Below are 19805 nucleotides of genomic sequence, written 5' to 3' on the forward strand. Positions count from 1 at the left end.
CTTCCAGAGTGCTACGAGTGCTCGTACATGGAGGTTGGGAAATAAGTATTTAAGTGCGATTGTTAATAATGAAATGGAAGATTATTCTATCACTTGTGCTACAACGAATGAATAAATTTGGATGACGGGTGAAAACAGTTCACCTTTTATATTTTCTAAGTCAGTTACGTATAATGGCATACGAATATTCTAAAGAGATGCAGAATACAAGGAACCCTAAAAGGGTAATTGTAATTTGGGTGTAAAATTATTTAAAGCAGAGCGATATCATTGATTGCTATTCGACTTTTCATCTTTCGAGAACTCCTCAAGAATAATCTCCATCTCCTTTGCGACTTGGTAGATTTATTTTAAAGATTATAAAATGTTAAAATACTATCTCGGACACATATTAAGCTCATTTCTGATGAATTTCCTTCTCTGTATAGTTCAGGAGGTAAAACGAATCTCTTTTCAAGTCCATATTGATTTAACCTAGGAATATTAGGCAAAAACTAAACTGTAAAATATCACTGCGATGGTATTGAACCTGTTTTTCTCTAGCAGGACCTATTTCGGTAACTTCAGTTCACAGAAATATGTTCTACCGCCTAAAATAGTCTTCTGTAATCAGTAAATAAATTTCCACTCAATCTACTTCTACAAAAGCCTTTATGCATCGATTGAAGATTACATCATCGATCTTGCCACTTTCTTTTTCCATGGAAATAATTTTATCGGGAAAATATTTCTTAACGATACAAGGTAGGGTTTTGTATTACTGTTTATTATAACCACTTTTCGATTATGCCTGCAATATCAATGCTTATATCGCGTTGAATGTAAACAGGCAATTTTACGAAGGACACGAAAGACATCAGGAGATGGTTATCCAGAAAGAAGTATTGTAGCGGCACATAGCTAGTCTACGCAGTGAATGCGAATTTCTTCCAAACACTTTCTCCTTCGAAGAAAAAAGGACGAGGAGGGGCCTGTTTTCTGGAGTTCATTGTGTCTGGCCCTAAATTACCTGAATCCTCAACGAATTTCCTACTCGTGTAAAATATCTCAGCCTGGGTTCCTACAAATCTGGACTGCCAAAATAAAACTTTTCTCCTGATCCTAATTTATGGCGCGTGAGGAAACATACGCAGATGCCTGGAATTAAATTGATTGTAAGCGGAATGTAATTAAAATGTTATCAAATACATACTTCTGGAAAAAAATTACGAAGTGATTTTATATTCTATGGTAAACTTTTATAATTTTTACGACACTTTATAATATACATAATTTTCACTAATGTCAATAGCTCATTAGATTAAATGTCATGGGTTAACAGTGATAAATGAATGCATGCCTACATTAGCGTCCATTAGAATTCACAATGATAGGATTGTTTGGAAAAGGGTAAATTGCTAGGTAGCCGCTAACGACCCGTGCAAGTAATTGGAATCCATCTGGCTAGGGTCATATCCTGGTCGGAAATTAATCCTTACGAAGCCACCTACCCACCAGTCATTTACCCTGCTTGTCAATTTTAAGGTTATGCATAATTTGATAGAAAAAATTAACATTAATATTTATTTAGAAGGAAAAAATGCGTAAATGTAATCGTATAGTAATTATTTGGCACCACTTTCTATTTTCTCATTCATACATGGGAGGAGGAGAAATAGCGTTCTAATTATTGCCCTGCTCCATTAAGTCAAATTTACGTTGAATTGGCCTAATTTATTTTCTATTGCATAGCCTTAACGTCGTTCCTATTCCACGTTGGCACGGTGAAAAATATTAATCTAAATAATTTCAGGATTTGTATATCTTTCTTTATTTCAGTTCATATTGCTTTCTCCTTTTGCACTTTATTCATCTCGGTCCTGTCGTTGAATGTCGTTTATATTTCCGTTTAAACAAATAAGATCGTCAGTTCCCAATAATATGCCTCTTCGATTGTAATTTTCGAATTTTTGAGTTTCATCAACCATACCTACCCATGATTTTCGTATGGCTTCTAAGTATGCTTCGTGATTCGACTGCTATTCATCCACTCAAAATAACTTAATTATTGTAGCCTAGTTTCCCTCTTTTCTTCTCTGCAATTTCATTTTAGTACCCTTGACAAGCATTTATTGTTATTGGATATGTGACCAACAATGTTCCTGTTGGCTTTTGCACGTCTTTAAATATCTTTATCTATCCTACCATATTTTACAAACATTTTACTGAGATAATGCACATATAGCGGATGACTCCGTTAAAAATTACTGTCACGGCACCGTCTGCAATTACTTGGAATTTCCATTGACCGTTTCACTTCGCTTAAGATTTTTATTGATTCTCATTAATGGTGTTCAGCAACTCAATAAGTCTACATTCCCACAAATACTTCCACAATTGGCGGTTATTTATTTTTTCGTGCCTTCTTTTTCTTTTAATTGATAAATGCACTTCGCGCTTATTTTGGCGAGTTCTCAACAGCTTAGTGAAAAATAACAATTTTTTCCCTCCCTATCACACTCTTAGTTTTTTGTTTAACGTTTCGTTGAATTCTGCATTATTTGAATGAATTCTTTAATTTTTTTAACTCTCAATGTAATACTCATTCAAAAATTATTACGTTTCGGATTACTCCAATAGTATTTTGACATTCTACAAATTTTGCATTCATCTATTCATTTAGGGCAATTTATACAGTTTTAAGGATAAATTTAACTGTATACACAAGCAAATGACTATTAATTTACAATTATGCTTATTATTTCTCAAAATATACTATTTTGAACTCAGATCTAATGTTCTGCTATTTTTTAACTGAATTTTTGAAATTTCTCCACTACTTCCAATTTACTCTATTATTTGTGAGCGGTGGATAATTAGCAGCGAATTTATGCAAAAGTATATTTTTCTTTTAAAAAATTAATGTTTTCCCAACGGCAGGGCATAAGATACTTATTTAAGAGCTACCATTTATTCTATATCATATCATCATGATCTCAGAATGAGAACAAAGGTGCTTTTAATTTGCTTTACCAACGCCTTAAGTATTTTAAGATATTCACTCATTTTCTAAGTAATCTACAGCCTCGAAAGAATTTGAGGTGTAGGCAAGATACTCACTCTCACAGGTCAGAGGATGGGGTGGCTGAGGATGGGTATGAAAGGAAGGGGTCTCGGGGGCGTTGATGAAATTGGATTCAGGGTGGGGTTGAGAAGTTTTTGCTCCACCTTATTCAAGAGCTCGGCTACGGTGAGAACCATATTGAGACCTAAAATTCACCGTCTGTGGTCCTTCCTCCCATTTATCTATCATTCTTCTTACCAACGAGTCTGACCTCATTCCACCATTCATTCAAATCCTTAAATTTTTTCTCACTTTGTCCTAGTAGACTGATGGCCATGCACTCGGAAATCGTTGATCTCCCGCCATAGAAACGAACGAAGCGTGCATGTATGGATGAGAAATTCTCCTTATTGAAAAAATGCGATTGGAAATATCAGTCGTTTGCGGTCTTGTTTGAACTAACACTCAAAAGTCGGAACTCGTTCAATCACTTCGGCGACAATCAAGGAAGAAAATAATTGATGGCCAAATATCGGCTCATTAACCGCGAGATTGGTGTATTTGACCGACTTCAAGGATAAAGTAACAGATTTTGACAAAACTCAATGATGTAATCTTCTAACTACAAGTACGTCCAGACATATTACATTCAGCTGGTCAAAATAATTACAGGCAGCCAAAAATGGGTTGTCATATTTGTTACAATTTGTCTATTTTCGTACGAAAAACGTGACTATGACGGTGCATAGTGCTGAAAAGGACTAGCAATCTAATACACCTTGCTGAGATAACGGTTTTCCCATGACACGGGTTTGGAGCGGGCGCTTGGCGATCGAATTTGCCCAAAGGGAGTATAAAACACTCGGGCTCCAAAATCTGGCTGGCTAACCTCGTTGTGTTTATTTTCATCCTGACCCTAGTGGGTAAGCAGCGATGGATATTTCATGCTACCTGATAATTTCCCTTTACTGTACTGCAAGTGAAGTGAAAGGTTGTATGACACCCTGGCCTCAATGAGCACCGGAACAATAGTCGGAGGACGCTTTTTAAAGGGAGTAAATGGAGAAGCTTGGAGAATGGAGGGTACCATCACTTTAGACGACGATTTAGCGATTTTATTTTTTTTTCGATACCCTCGGAGGGAAGGGCTTTTGGATTTTGACGCGAAAAGCTTCACATTTCCGAGCATCAGTAGTTCCGGGAAAGTCATCAGTACTCTTATCTCAAGTCATCGTCGCGTAACAAGTTCAGCAAGCATATTGCCACAGAATTAAGGCCACATAATTATTCATGCAATATTGACGGATAATGCTCAGTAGAGTGTAAATTTTCTGTGGTTCGCATAAACGTTGGTTTTAGCGATTAAAGGTGGTCGATTCGGAAACCGGTAAATTTGAATATTTATGGAAGATCTTTGCAGATATGAGCTTATTCTGAAACATCGTGCAATTGATTTCGTTCTCTATTTACGACATATAGTATGTATGACTTTTTGTAGGTTCAGTTGTTCCAATAATTTTTCAATATAAAGTCAATTATTTAAATGTAAGATCAATATAGAACGTAAAATGGGTATTTTTTGAATAGATATATTATTCTAGCGGTTTTAAAATTGATAAAGTTTGAGCTTTTTTTGGAATGGAGAATTACTGCAATTTATTAAAACCTAATTTAAAATTCGTTTTCATTTATTAATTCTACTGTCTTACTATTACAGGTATAATTTGGATCAGAATAAAATTTTATTATTGATTATTTGTCCTGTGAGTATTTGTAAACACTTTGATTGAATAAAATTATAATTAAATTAAGTTTTTATTAGAACCTTACATGAAAATAATGGGCGAAAACTTTGATAAAAATTATATATATTTCTTCTCAAATCAGCGACTTGTTGAATTTTCCGTTTCCTACCTCCATATCCTTTTGCCTACATAAACTTTTTACCTACAAAAAGACTGAAAACACATTTAGTGTTTTCTCACTTTCCTAGCTTCCACGCTTTGGCATTGAGTCACATTTAGATATCTTCTCTCGTCGTATTCTATGGTGTATACAAGGATCATCTTCCAGCCAAGTTTCCTCATTCTCTAAATACCGCACTAATGATAGTATCACGAAGTGAATTTTATAATGAAACGACCCACTTTAGGGAATAAATTCTTTCTCTTGATCGCCGAATGCCTTCATTAACATAGCAATGAGTAATTTATATATGTGAATTACCTATGTTTTTACCTATCATGCACTGGGAATTTTCACGGTGTGCCGTGAGGTATTGATGTGTAGTCTAGGGATGCCTCGGAAATGTGACCGCGGGATAAGAAATGCTGATATTATTTTGCGCCACTATTTCTTGGTTGCTCAATTACTTCATCGCCTTCGGTACGGCGCACACAGCGTCCGTGGACTGTGAATTTTCCACCCGTCTCTCAACACTGCTGGCTCTACGTATGAACCTACCCGAACACAGTGCGCAAACAATAACGCAGAGTACGAGTGATTCCAGGGAAACCAGACTTCCAGGGCCCGTGGCCATTCCCACATATGCTTGAAATGCCCTCCATATTCGATGCGCCTCTCCCCTCTGAAAGTGGGACCCTAGCGCTATGTCGCCTCCTGGGCGACATGAATGAGCTTCCTAGAAGTACTTTCCACGCGTCCTCTTCTTCACTTCTTCCTCAAAATCTTTTCCTCTCATCACCGGCGCATCTCGGAATATAAATATATGTAGACGGAGGGGTTGCAAAACGGGCCAGGAATAGACTAAGATTGGAAAAGGCTTTGTTCGGAAGCTCCTGTCATCCGCAGTTCCTGTGTGGCGTAAGTATAGAGTTGCAACACAATCGTGGGTAAAAACTTTTAGAGTTCTATTTTCCTCCGCCACACTGCATCCCTGATCCCCCTCTATTTGAAATTCTATTCCCTCGGGTTTCGCTCGGGTAGATGAGATTCTGAACAAAGCCCAAACCACAGCAAGTAAGTCAAATGCTTTTCTCTGGGGATTAATTAATTAAAATGTTCGCGCGACAGTTAGGGAATGTACTTAGCAGGTACGGCAGCGTTAGATTCGCAGGAGAGGGGAAATAAGTTTCCTTTTCTGGAATCACGGATTACGGGATAATGAAAAAATGCCATGTCCCATGTCATGGGAAGGAGTCATATTCTCCAATTTTTTTAATCCCATTTAATTTTATATTCATTGAATTTAAAGCAAATAAAATAAGAGACTATCAAATTACCGAAATGGGACGAATATTGATCAAACATAATAATAAAAAGCTATCATTTCAAACTACGTAACGTAAAACTATTCAGAAAATCAAATGGATTTGACACGCTTTGTTCGTTATTATTTTAATAAAATCCTTGAGTTAACTCGTGCAGATTATCATTTTTGCGGGAAATCCTGAAATGGAGCCTGATTTTCGTGAACTTTAATCGTCATTCTGTGATCAAACGCTTGCCTTAATCATTCTCAATTTCATAGTCATAAATCGTTTTCAAGCTCTTTTACGCGCCTAGTCTCACTCACTTGTTCTTCGTACACTCGGTCAGTTTACTTAATTGGGTTTTTGAAAAAGTCCTGGGCTAGCTGGTGGATTCTTAGGCGATTTGCAAGGAAAACAGTATAGCTATGGTAGCGCAAGTCCTTATGAGTCCTCGAGTCCTTATGGAGATATTAAAAAGTTATTTAATACTTAAATTGTTTGAAAATTTGATTAGTCGTAATTTTAAGTGATATAATCTGCCTGATTTAAATCTACCCCAAGAGAGGTGCAAAAACAGTAGATGTATTAATTATTATTATTTGAAATTTTACCGGTCTAGGTAGGTTTGGAATGTATTATTATTATTTTATTATTATTTTACAGTTACGTTGCAATTACGTAATTTTCCTGGTGGCAACGGTCAAGTTTGGTAAAAGATAACCCTTACAACGAATATTACATATATACACGCACTATAAAAACAGATTAGAGAACAAATATTTTTACATACAATGACGCTTCCACATCATATACAAACAAACTTCCACATCACATACAAAATGCCGTCCACATCACACACGAACAATATTTTAATAACTACAATGAAGTTTATTACCCAGTGGCTGCTTTACATTTATACTTAAAACTTCTAAAATTGGATGGAAAGGGCTCAAACAATCCTCCAGGCAGCTGGTTCTAATCAATTATGGTTCTATTATAAAAAGAGTATTTTTTTAATTTGTTTTTTGCGTCCTTATTTTTATTTTGAAACTATGGTCGCTTTTTCTCTTAAAGTTAGGCTTTTCTATCCCTTGCCATAAATCTTCCCACGCTTCATCCTTTTTTAACAATTCAATGCATCGCGCCGAACCTACACCTTTTTCTTCTATTTTTCAAACTCTTCTATTTCAGTACATCTAACATTTCCGTGACACTTTCTGTTCTTTTTTACCTTCTGAGTACATATCTTGCTGCCTTTCTTTGAACTTTTTCTATCTTTTTAATATGACCCACCTCATATGGATCCCATACTATGGAGGAGTATTCTAGGATAGGGATAACCAGTACCTTATATGATACAGCCTATAAAGCTGTACACAGTGTTTTTACTTGTCTTTTCTAAACAGAAAAACAACTTGAAATCAGTAAGTCTCTCCTCCATTTAAAATACTTCTTGTCTCCCTTGATCCCGTTAAATATGCCTATCCTATTCCTTCCCTCCCTTGTTTAGCCAAAGTTCTCTTCTCTATCACAATATTCAACATCCCATTTCAAATCAAATCGTTGTTAATCCTTTCCAGTATTAATATGAACACTAGATTTAAAATATCAATGAAATGTATGCAATGAACATTTTTTGTGAACAAAACAAAGCTTTTAAGGTTTTCGAGAAATTGGAAAAATGAGTTAATTATAAAAATACGAGGTCTTAAATGAAGCTGGTGGAACAGTTTACCTGCCTCAGGTATGTTTTTGGCCAACATTTTTGAAGTTGTGTGTATAAAAGAAGAATAATTTCTTTATACGAGGAACCTTTTGCAAGGGAATTGACGGTGGGAATATTGAGAAAGGGCGTTGCAAAAATATTAGTGAAAACCTATACATAAAGCGTGTTTTTTTACGGCGCGGAATCGTTGCCGTTAAGGTAAGACGAGAGGCGTAGATCAGAGGCCTATTTAGAAGCGGAAACGGTTGAATTTCCCACCGTATGCTCATGTTACGTACCTATTCATATTTTGCTTCATTTTTTAATATCTCATTCTGTACTCAAAATTTAGAAGCTTCCAAAAATACCATTTTTTCTTGAAGCCCGGTCGTTGAAAATAGAAGACGGACGCTTCGCTCTAAATCTTTCAAAGACCATTATCCTTATGTATCTATTGAAATTTCCTGTTATCAATTACCACCTTTTTTGAAGCGATGCTAGGACATAAGAAAACATATACTGAATGGATCACACCAATTTATAAAGTAGGAAAGAATTTATGACAGGGACGGTGAGTGAGGATTCTAATAAAGGCTCCTTAAAATTTTGACATAGAGAGTAGTTTTGTGCGGCATGGATACATTATCGTTGATGTAAGATAATAGGCATTATTGAAAGCTTTTAAAATATGGGAGTGGAGAGGGACGGAAAAAGTGAAATGGGTCCAAAGCAAATGAAGAAGTTTTAGGCGTTGTGGGGGAGGAGAGGGAATTGGTGGCAGATATCCATAGAAGGCTCCAAAGGTGGATACAGAACACTTTCATTTGCAATGGAATGTTGAATACAGTGATGGGGAGAATGTTAGGGTAGCGAGGAGGGGATATGAAAAAAAGCAGAGGTATGTGAGCGGAATAAAATAAGAAAATTAGTTTGAAGAATTTAGGAAGAATGCATTAAGGCAATTAACGTACCAGTGAACGGTTGCATTTCGTTACATGAGACAAGTATTCTACAATTTTTCAGTCTCTGTCGGTGCAAAACCTGCCTTAAAATATTTTACTATCTAATAATAATTTATGATATCAAAATAAGCATCCTAGAAATGAAAAATAATTTCTCACGTGTTAATAATATTCAACTAGCTGCTAACATATGAAAAATATTTGCTTTGCCCAAAGTGACCAGTGATCTTAAAGCATCCTCTTATAAAACTATAAGTTTCATCTTAAATAATATTCCTGAGATATAGATATTCCCTATTGTGATAGGCTTTTGTCCATTAAAGCAGCTGTGCTGACACTTATTTTTTGTCATGTCGGAATCAATCGATATGATATTTCAGCATTGCATGGTATCGATAGATTTGAGAAGTCATGAAATTTCCGGCCAAACGGCCGTCGGCAAATGAAGTAATTTAAAAGCTTGATGAAAATTCAGGACAGGGTTCTACATCTTTTTTCATGAAGAGAGAGAGAGAGAAGTCAAATTCATGAATAATTGAAAGGAAGGTAAGGTAAAAACCTTACCCGCCGCAGTCATGGTTTTCTCAATCTCACGAATACGTCTACATATCGTCATTCTGATTATTCAATCGATATTACTGTTGCATGGCCATCTTATTCGACAAAGTGGTGTTATCTACGCAATGAAATACCATATATATTTAACGTCATTGACTAGTGTCATTAATAGTAATACTTTTATATTTCAGTCATGAGAATTAGATTCAATGATTGCACAGGATTTTAATTATGTTATGGTTCTCTGCTAAGTAATCGTCAGAAGCGTCTCATTTTAAATTCTTTCATCATCATCACTAAAAACGGTTGGGTTTTTTGCATCCTTTATTGGGCAAACATTCAACTGCTTGCCATAGATTACTTCCTTCTTAAGGGCTTCGCGTTTTTATTCTTCATACCATCTAACTGGGTACAGCTAGCTGGTGGATTCTTAGACGATTTGTGAGGAGAACAGTATAGCTATGGTAGCGTAAACGAGTCCTTATGGAGATAGTAAAAAGTTATTTATTGCTTAAATGGTTCGAAAATGGGTACTCTGTTCCCGTAGCTCATATATTGACCATTGTATGTTGCATGTCCATGTGGTAGTGGGATTTCACCTTCTTACTTTTCAAATTCTGGCTTAAACGTTATTGAATAAATTTGTACTGCATCCTAAGGTCCAATTGTTTGTTTGTTGAAAGTTTATGTATTTACATGCTTGTAAGGGGTTTATGCATGAATTTATACGCCGTTGTAGGTCTAGGTTTGCATTGATGTGTTGATTTCGCATGTATTTTTGTTCTTTTTTATTGTAGGTGACCTAACACCCCCCGCCACACACCCTTGCGGCGGCTTGTGGGATATAATGTAGATGTAGAAATATGGTAAGCACTCTTATCCTAATAAATAGTAAATCTAAACATGATGAAATAGATCCTATTCTATCTATTTTGCAACAAGATAGGATGAAGTGCCGAGTGTTACCTTACGATTTAATTTTTGAAGCATCCATCTTAAATTTTATCGAACTAATTTATATAAATACATAGAAATTAAGGTTATATTTTTTCAACCATTTAATTCTTATCATATTTTCCAAATCAATCATATAGTTTGATGCCTTAATTAACTCAGGAGATAATATTACTCTTAAATAAAAACATATCCAAGTGAAATATGACTGCTGATTACATCGTAAAACTCTTCACCTATCCTTAATTTGAAAATGAAAGAAGTTTGCGGTTACGTAGGACGAAAGGAAAGCTACGTCTGAAAATGAATTTCATGATGTAGGAAAGGAATTCAACTGATGAATCCAAGCTCAACCAACCACATCTGAAATGGTGTTTTCATCTAGACAGTAAAGAGAACCTTTGTGTAATACGAGGTTTTTCTTTTGCATATCATATTTTATTATTAATTAAATGCGGTAGTCGCGTCATATTTTAAGGTAACTTCAACATATGCCACCTTATTTTGGACCTGCATGGAGTAAAGTTAAAAAAAACAAGCAGGGCAAATTTTAGCGTCATGCAACCGTTATCTCATATCGTCTTACCTGATCCCACCCCTCGTCGTGTCGTAGTTAAGCACCGACTCTCCATGGATCCAAGTCACGTAGGACGAGGTCATCGACACGTGCCGGACGATGCACGTCAGCTGGATCGTGCTGTCTGCTTTGTAGTACTTCTCGAACAGCGGCCTCCCGTGCTCGTCGATGATCTGCACCTCTGGAGCTGGAAAAGCCAGAGAAGAGTGCCCACTTTAGACTGATTGCATTTTGTGTGAGAGAGGAAGGATGGAGTGGGGAAGGCAGTGATCGCTCTCCGGTGAAGAAATTTTATGCCTAATTGTTCTTCGCGGAACGTAGAGCTGTAGAAAATTTGGGGAAATCCATTTTGAAAAAAACAAACATATCAGATTAGAAAGGAGGTTATCAGAAAATGTAATACTATTATGAAACATAATTTTTTTAATTCGTGGGGCCAAGTTCAGATAATCGTGTATAGAAAATGAAAAAACTGCGTACACTTACGGAAACAGACAAGAATATTTTAGTGAAATATGATGAAAGGCCAATTAACAAATGGCTTGTGAGTTCTGGTTAAATTTTAAAACGCTGATTGAAACGAATATTCTCCAACTTAATTTTATGGATGGATTTTAGATGGATGGTGAGAGTTAATAAATGATGTGCCTAGTGATAAATCGAAACAAATTGTTGGTTTATGGAATTTTTGGTGCATTTAGTGGTAAATTTTCATTGTTTAAAATATAGAACAGGTATTTTTTTTCTTATTTTAATCTTAATTCATTTCCATTGCCTAAAACAAACAACATTTCTTCATATTTTCCTTATTATTCGGAGGTAAAAAATAAATCTGTTAGCAGTTTCGAAATCAATATTTTTTCGGTTATGTCATAATTTTCAGAATTAACGATTGACAATGATAATGTGATCAAACTTTTCCTCTTATTACAGTTACGAATCAATTGTATGTTAAAGACATAGTTATCAAGAAAAGTTCGCCTTTAAAATTTATGATCAACCCCAACCACCGTTTAACTAATAGTCCTTATTACGTACATGCCACTCGCCTCTTCTCTGTACTTTCTTTCTCTTTAATACTGGCATCACATCCTTACCTCAGAAGCCTCATTAAAACCTCCATTAATATTGCAGTAATTTCCATTTATAAGCGCTCTCAAGCAATAATTTAGGCTCACATATACCGCTAGAGTATTTTTTAAATTTCCTATCAATATCCATGGTCCCAATAATCAGCCTCTTTCTTTCATAAGCGTCCATTTTTCTTAAATTTTACTCTAGGAATTAATAGGACACTGGTCTGTCATGGAATGCTCACGATGACTAGAAAGGAAAATGTTTTGAATTGATTTTGGCTAAGTATACAGTTTTTCGTTTTTTGATCATGGAACATGCGTGGGATGAAGGTGTCTTTGCTCCAATTGTTTCAATCACCATTTTCATTCCATTTCAATTTTTTTAAATTTCCTTATAGTGAAAAATAATGATAACAGCTCTGCAAATTTTGATTACCCATTGATATTGCCCGAAATGGCCATTTGTGGATTGCACACATGGCCATTTCGGCATGTGTGCAAACGGCACAAATCTACACGTAAAAAATACAGTTTGTTGCAATATTTACGAGATCTATGACTGTTCTTTCTTACTTAAAATCATCTCGGGTGCTGAAATTTTGAATGCTTGATTTATTTTTTCTGTTCCTAGAAATTCTATCGTTTTAGAGGTCTTATGGTTAATGAAAAAGTCTTGTTTTTCAATAATTTTAGGGTGTTTTTTTCAAATAGGAATCATTCATTAATCGATTTTAAGTGTGTTAGATATTGTAAAAGAAGCTAAGGCTATGCATGGGTAATTTTTTTTTCTGCTAAAGTTGTAGCACTAATAATTGAGAATTAGTTATATTTTATAGATCTCTTTTGAATATAGCAAAAAATTACCAAAATATTGGGTCAGAAGTACTTTCACAATGCTTACATTCAAGAGAAGATATTAAAAATAGAATATTTTTTCAAGCACAAATATGTACGCTACCATTCCATCAGTAACATGATTCACTTTAAAGGTGATCTTAATTACGCCTAACGTAGATTTATCCGTTTTGCCTGTTATTCACGCTCTCCCGAAATTGACTAACATCCTTGTCATTCCTTCCCAGCTATCTTTCCTGATGCTACTCCTCACCCCTTTTGCTTCCTCACTGCTGATGATTTTCAGCCATTTATCATTTCCTCCCGGTTAAACTGCGCACAATGATTTGAATTTCCCAGTGGTTATTAATCTTGTAAGCACTGATACTTGGCGACTGAGGTTCGCTCGCTCGTGATGGACGATATTCCTGTTTTTTCTAGGTGCATTTATTTGCGAATTCCCATGCAAAAAAATGACTTCTTCTTCACATCTCAAACAACCTGTCGACCCGCATTAGACCCACACAGATGGTCGTTAATGATCTGGACTTTTAATTAAATTTTTTCTAAAGAAATTACTTTCACGGGCATCAATTCCTAGGATGTTTCCCAGTTTTCGTAATACCAAGCGTCTGCGAGTATTCTTATTATTAAAATAATATTTTAAACACTAAATTTCCCAACTGAAAACAAACTTCCTTAGGGTTGAATCCATATCGATATTCTTTTAGGTCAAGGTCTAGTGAATACATTTCGCTTTAAAACAGGTGATAGGATGGTTGATGAACTTAGCTACATGAGTTAAGAATTTCTTCATTGATATTGCATAGGGTAAGATTTTCCGTGAAAGGCTCAGATGAATTTCTCCATCAGCCAGTTGCGATGATCTACAGTGGCATCTAACTGCTACGCTGTGAGGAAATTGAATCCGTTATAGAGGAGTTACCTTAAAATACGTAAACTCTAAATAATATAAACTAATATACTTAAAAGCTCATTCAATGGTAAACGTATAGAGTAGTTCCAAAATTGTTGAAAACTGCACTTTGAGTAATACTTCTCCTCTCTTGCATATACTTCCATTAATATGGCTTATTTAAATTAATTTATCAATGTCTATTTGAAAAAAATACACTGAACTGAATAAAATTGCGTTTTATTGTGTGTGATAACTGTCAATGCCATAAGTGTTATTCGACGACCAACGACATAGCTGCTGAAAAGTAAAAAAAACACATGCAATTACTTCACATTTGGGAGAAAATGGTAGGTGAGAACTTATATATGTTTTTTTCATGTTGTTTATAATAATGATATAATCTTTTTCATTGAATCTGACTGGACAAGTAAGATCTGCGGGTGAAGTTGTATCATAAGCAATCATAAGCAGATGACTTTTACAGGGCCATTACTATTTTATCACTACCAATATAGTAAAAAGAGAAGAAAATATATGTTAGGATTGTGAAGAGATGCGGATGAGAATGTATGAAGGCAGTGAGTTCGAGTGATCATGTATTTAAGTGAAGTTTTTCATCCAGTGGAATGCAACTATTATAAGCAATTCAAAGTTTTCGTTGTAGGAGAAAGAAGAATCATAATTAATCACAACGGAGAAAGTTCTAGGATCATTCATCAAGTGTTGCATTTTGAAAGCATGAAATGGAATAGTCAGGAAAAGGTAATCTATACAGGCTTGATGTATTACTTTCGAGATAATTGGCGTAAGCGATATTTGAATTAGGCGAGTACGATACACAAGGAAGCATTCTCGAAAATATGGGATTTAAATGTCACCACTCTTAGGGGAAACATAAAAAAATACCGATGAGTAATTTTTGAAATATGGCACTTTTAATGACTAGGATTATGAGCTACTGATGAACACAGTTAACTTCTACAGTGGAGTTCTACCCTTTTTCTAGAAATTGTATGCTCAAGGCACAGGTTATATCTTTCACTTGTCGATTTTATCTACTTGTGCACAATCTACGAGTGAATTTAATACAGGCCTTCACACTTCTCCTTCTGATGTAAACTCCCTTCAACGTATAGGTCTTCTACGAAAAAATTCTCTCTATTTGACATTTAGTGTAATTGTCCTATAGTGTACCTGGATGGGTATTTCTTACCAGTAAAATGGTCGTGTTTGAAGGCGTTCCCAATGTAACTAATTTTTCTTTTCTTTATCGTAATCCACTTTTTTCTACTTTTATATATTTCTGCGTTTTTTCCATTTATTATTTTCTGTCGGCATTTAATCATCTTTTGCCCCAAATATTAAGTTTAGAAGGCTTTCCTTCTTTCCTAGTTTGTAATCCCAAAGATTTATATCTCTAATCCATGGATTACCGTACTGCATACGAATGTTTTCCGGCTCTATATATCTAGTGCTTTCTCGTTGGTAAACTATAATCTTCTTCAAACATGGCCTCTCCGTGGTAAACGTCTTCTTAGCTTGGTCTAATATGCATGATATCCGTCGATCTCTTCCTCGCTTCCGCGTTATATCACTAAAGAGAGAGGTGAATGGTTCGGCTTGTTCTACTTGTATGTTCTCTTGCAGCAGCAACTGCCAGGACATGCTCTCCTCCAAATTCGAATGTTTTTTATTTCCTTGAAATTTAAATATCTGCTTGGTCCAATGTTCTCCATAATGATTGCAGGCCTTGTCGATTTTCTGCTGTTAATGTGAGGTGATCTGCAATAGAGAGCATTTCAGTTTCCTTCACATTCATATAATTTATTTCATACGTATTTCTTAGGTTGATTTTTATTGATTTCTCCAAGTATACGTTGAGAAGTTCTGCCTAGAGGTTTCATTCATTTCTCTTTCATTTATTTTCTCTTCAAATTATCTTCCGTTCTTCCTTCCAAATTTTAATGGCTGGTTCTTATATAGTTTGCACCAGATTTTTCTGATGCTTTAATTTATTCTAAGATTTCCCAGCTTGGATAACAATTCATTAGTCGTGTTTCAAATGCTTTAAAGTCCGCTTATAGCATTGAGAAATGAGTTTATCTTATTCCTACTAAGTGAGGCACATTTCCACTACCCTCTCTCTTACTGAATCTGCATTGAACAGGATAGCTTAAATTTTTGCCTTGATTCTTTGCTTTGACATAATTATTAGCATGATCTACACATGCAACCGTACGAATGTTTGATAAATAATTCTTTATGAATTTTAATGTAAAGGAGATCACTTTAGTTATAATTTGTTAGGAAACCTGATTCTATGTATTTCTTTTTTATTTTTATCGTTCCGACAATTTTCCTAATGCTTAAAATGTATAAGAAGAGTGTTCCATCAGCAATAACGGAGATCCATCAATGCGATGATGGATACGCCTTCATCCAGGAAGTCAACAGTTGATCCATAATTAAATAAATTTCATTCTGGGATATATATATATATAAAAAATTTATAATTTGATGGAAGATATGAAACAAAAGGCCGATGAAATCGAAAGGCTCGCCATCGATTACACAATTGGAAAACGTTAATTATGCCGTATCCTAACGCCAACGTTTACCCCCTTTTAATCCTCGAATTTTTAAATTATTTTAAGTTGATATTGCAATTAATAAATTTTAGAAATATGGGCATTCGATGTATCGATAAAGTTATTAGGATTTGTATTTCTCCGATATTTATTCAACCGCTTCTCACATGACCTATTCCGCACGATCGATTCTCTCTTTGGCGTTGATTCGAGATCCTAAAAGAACAGTTCAGTTTTGTCCACTTTTTTTGCTGGGGAAATATTTTCCGGTTCTCCGACTAAATGGGCCAGATCAAAATTCGGCACTGGAATGGTCGAGGATGAGGAGGAAGAGTGGGTTATTATTTTATGTCCAGATCGCTTTTCGAGAGTACATGCGGACGTCCTTTCTTGCCGCTTTCCAAAAACGAAAGCGTGGTCGTCACTCCTCGATTTAATGAAACGCAAATCCGTGAATGTCGAATTCTCTCCCTCCCCCCTCTCTCTCTCTCTTCGCCCGTTTTGTTATATCCCTGCGACGGAGATTTTCGAAGGGGAAAATGCTGTTCCGTGTAGAAATAGATGATTATCCTTCCGTTTCGAAAATATCGGACGCCCATATCACAAAGGGAATGCATTATTCCCAAGCTAGATTGCCTCAGGTTCGGAGAGAAAGAGTTTTAGGGGCATTTTGTAAAAATCGTCCATGTACTGGATAGGAGTAAAGGAGGTGGATGTTTGGTACCCGACCTAAAAACGGTATGTTCTCTCGGAATGAAAAATAAACTGGACTCTAAATAATAATGGAAATACGATTTTCCCTTTCTATTGTAAAAGAAGAATTTACGTATCATGAGAATTCATTGCCAGTGTGTTCAGGATGGGGTTGTTAGTCTCAATTCCGATAGACTGAAAGACCATTTATGCTCTCAGGATAAAATGCAATGACGCATGTGAGAAAATGCAGGCAATTAATTGATGAACAGGCATTAGAGTTTTACACGATTATTTACTGTTGGACAACATCCACATTGCGTCAAATAATGAAGAAAGCAATTGAATAGTAATCACTGTTCATGAAGAAAATTCTAGAGTACGGTTTAAAATTATCCGTGGAACGGTGGAAAAAATGTTAACGTATTGGTAAATTTAATGTTTATTTATTAATATTTCACGTTCATTTCCATATATATGTTTCATTTATCAAACAAGCCGACTTCGTAACGTTGCAACTATTGAAATATATTAAATTATCCATTATTTATGGGGTGGTTTTGAACTCATTGATGGATAAAATATCAATTAAAGGCATTATGGCTTATTTTAGGAATCAAATTAATTACGGAAGCCTCGATTGAATAAATGATAAATTTCTTTTGAATCACGTCGATTACTATAAAGTACCAACATCCCATGAGTTGCCTATCATTGATTTCTGTCTTTCATTTTGTTATACTGCAGTATTCGTCTCTTTGGTTACTTTTTTGTAATTTTATGGATAGAAATACATTTTTATTACAACTTCCCTATGGTTTTTCACAGATTACAATGGTGAAAATTTGGAAGATAAAATACTGTAGTAGTTGTAAGTAGGTAAACCTTAGTTGCCGTATACGATGTATACTATTGAGGCAGGTTTAATTTTCAGATTAATATTAGTAATCGATTAAGGCCAATTTCACCACCAAATAACTCAAATTACGTTTGAAATGTAATACAGAGGATATAAGGATATATTTATTCACTTAGCTTAAATGGTATTCTTAGTACGCAATTTAGAATCTTTAAAATCCTAACACTTGGCTCTTATATAAAACGCCCGAAGCAATACGTTCTAAGGATTAATAAAGGCTTACAAATCAATAGTAAATCTTCACAACGATGGAAAAGTGTTTTTCGATACATATTTAGGCCTTCAATTCCAATATATGGGCGAGAATGACTACTTCCGACGTTCAATAAGAATTCGTTTTTTCCTTTAAATCAATTTTTAATTGATTCAATACGACTCTTTGTTGTCGTGGATTATTTTGTGTTTAATTAAGGAATCTTAACGTATCATATAATTTCCTCATAAAAACGAAACTTTTTTTAGGTTTTGTCAATACGGAATTTTAAATAAATGCATTTAGAATTTCCATGTGCTTTAGCAGATTTTCATTAGGGCAAGAATACTATTAGCTAGGTTAAGTGTAGCTGTTCAGAACTAATTCAAAATTCCTAATTAAGCCTACGAGATAGGTTTATTTATTTCAATTCCATTTGGTAAAAATATAAGTGGTCAAAATTTTCATATCAGAAACGCCCAAACCATAGGTTGAAATCTTAACTGTAGAATAGCAGTAAAATCTATGGCCCCACATGCACCACGGCTAATAATTAAACAATTTTAATATCCCATAAGTATTTTTTATGTTATCTGCTCATTTAGTCTCTGAAATATTGGTAAGAGAATGATGAGTTGATTTCAAGACATTGCTGAGTGCGGTATCTTTTTGTTTTAGTGAATAATCATTTCGAAACGTATTCCTACTAATACTCAAATGATCAAAGGTAGATTAACTATATGGGCTAAACATTTTGTTGTTGAGATTTTATAGTAAATTTATTTTCAAAAGTTCACTATCCCAATGATTTAGTTAAACGTTTTAACATGCATTCAGGCAAAAAAAACTATAGATGCCAGAAATTACTAGTAAAAATTCGCCTAAATTGAAAATAAGCAGGTAGTACATATAAAGAAAGTTGTTTACGCAAACAATAAAGAATTTCACTACTGATATTGAGAGGCAAATACAGGATAGTATTTAGAGGTTAGTTTTGTGATTTTTTAAAATACATTTTCTTTGCGTTTTTTGATTAATGGAAAGTATGAAATGCTAAAACATCATTATTTATCTTCGCATATATTTTTAAGCTGAATTTTATGAATTAAAACTTCGATTAATTATGCGGTAAAGTGAACACTCATATTTTCCATACTAATGACAAGCATTTAGTAAAGTAATAGGTTCATAAAATAGCAATGATTTCACTTGGAAACTCTTTTCATGGGGAGATTTTTGTATGGTTAAGAGATTCAAAGAAGTATGACGAACAATTTCGTTCTATGATCCGCAGTGGGATTTCCTAAGCTTCCATTCTCACCATCTAAGGTAAACTGTTTATTGCCTCGCTGTATATTTCGCACGAAATAATGACCGGATGGCAATAGTAATTGCATTAATTCTGTGCTTTAGTATTTCGTGCTCAAGGGTAACCATACACAATATTAATATTCAGTCTTGCCCTGGAAAAGAGTGCCTAATGACTTAAGGGTGTACTGCATTGGCATAGCAAGGGGTCCTCAAAGTTACATCAAATTTAAAATAAAAATTTTGATTTCTCTGTTGGAGATC

The 19805-nt window shown here is 34.9% G+C and overlaps 1 protein-coding gene across 1 annotated transcript in view; it reads right to left on the minus strand.

The window, feature by feature from the left end:
- The window catches only part of LOC139695164 (zwei Ig domain protein zig-8-like), a 593972-nt gene that overhangs the window by 130875 nt on the left and 443292 nt on the right, over positions 1 to 19805 (minus strand). Inside the window, exon 6 of the mRNA XM_071593824.1 lies at positions 11021 to 11198. Within this exon, the coding sequence (XP_071449925.1) occupies positions 11021 to 11198 (178 nt within the window). The remainder of the gene's footprint in view (positions 1 to 11020; positions 11199 to 19805) is intronic.

This window comes from Hetaerina americana, unplaced genomic scaffold, assembly GCF_022747635.1.
Source record: "Hetaerina americana unplaced genomic scaffold, ioHetAmer1.1.p SCAF_6, whole genome shotgun sequence".
NCBI classification, from domain to species: Eukaryota; Metazoa; Arthropoda; class Insecta; order Odonata; family Calopterygidae; genus Hetaerina; species Hetaerina americana.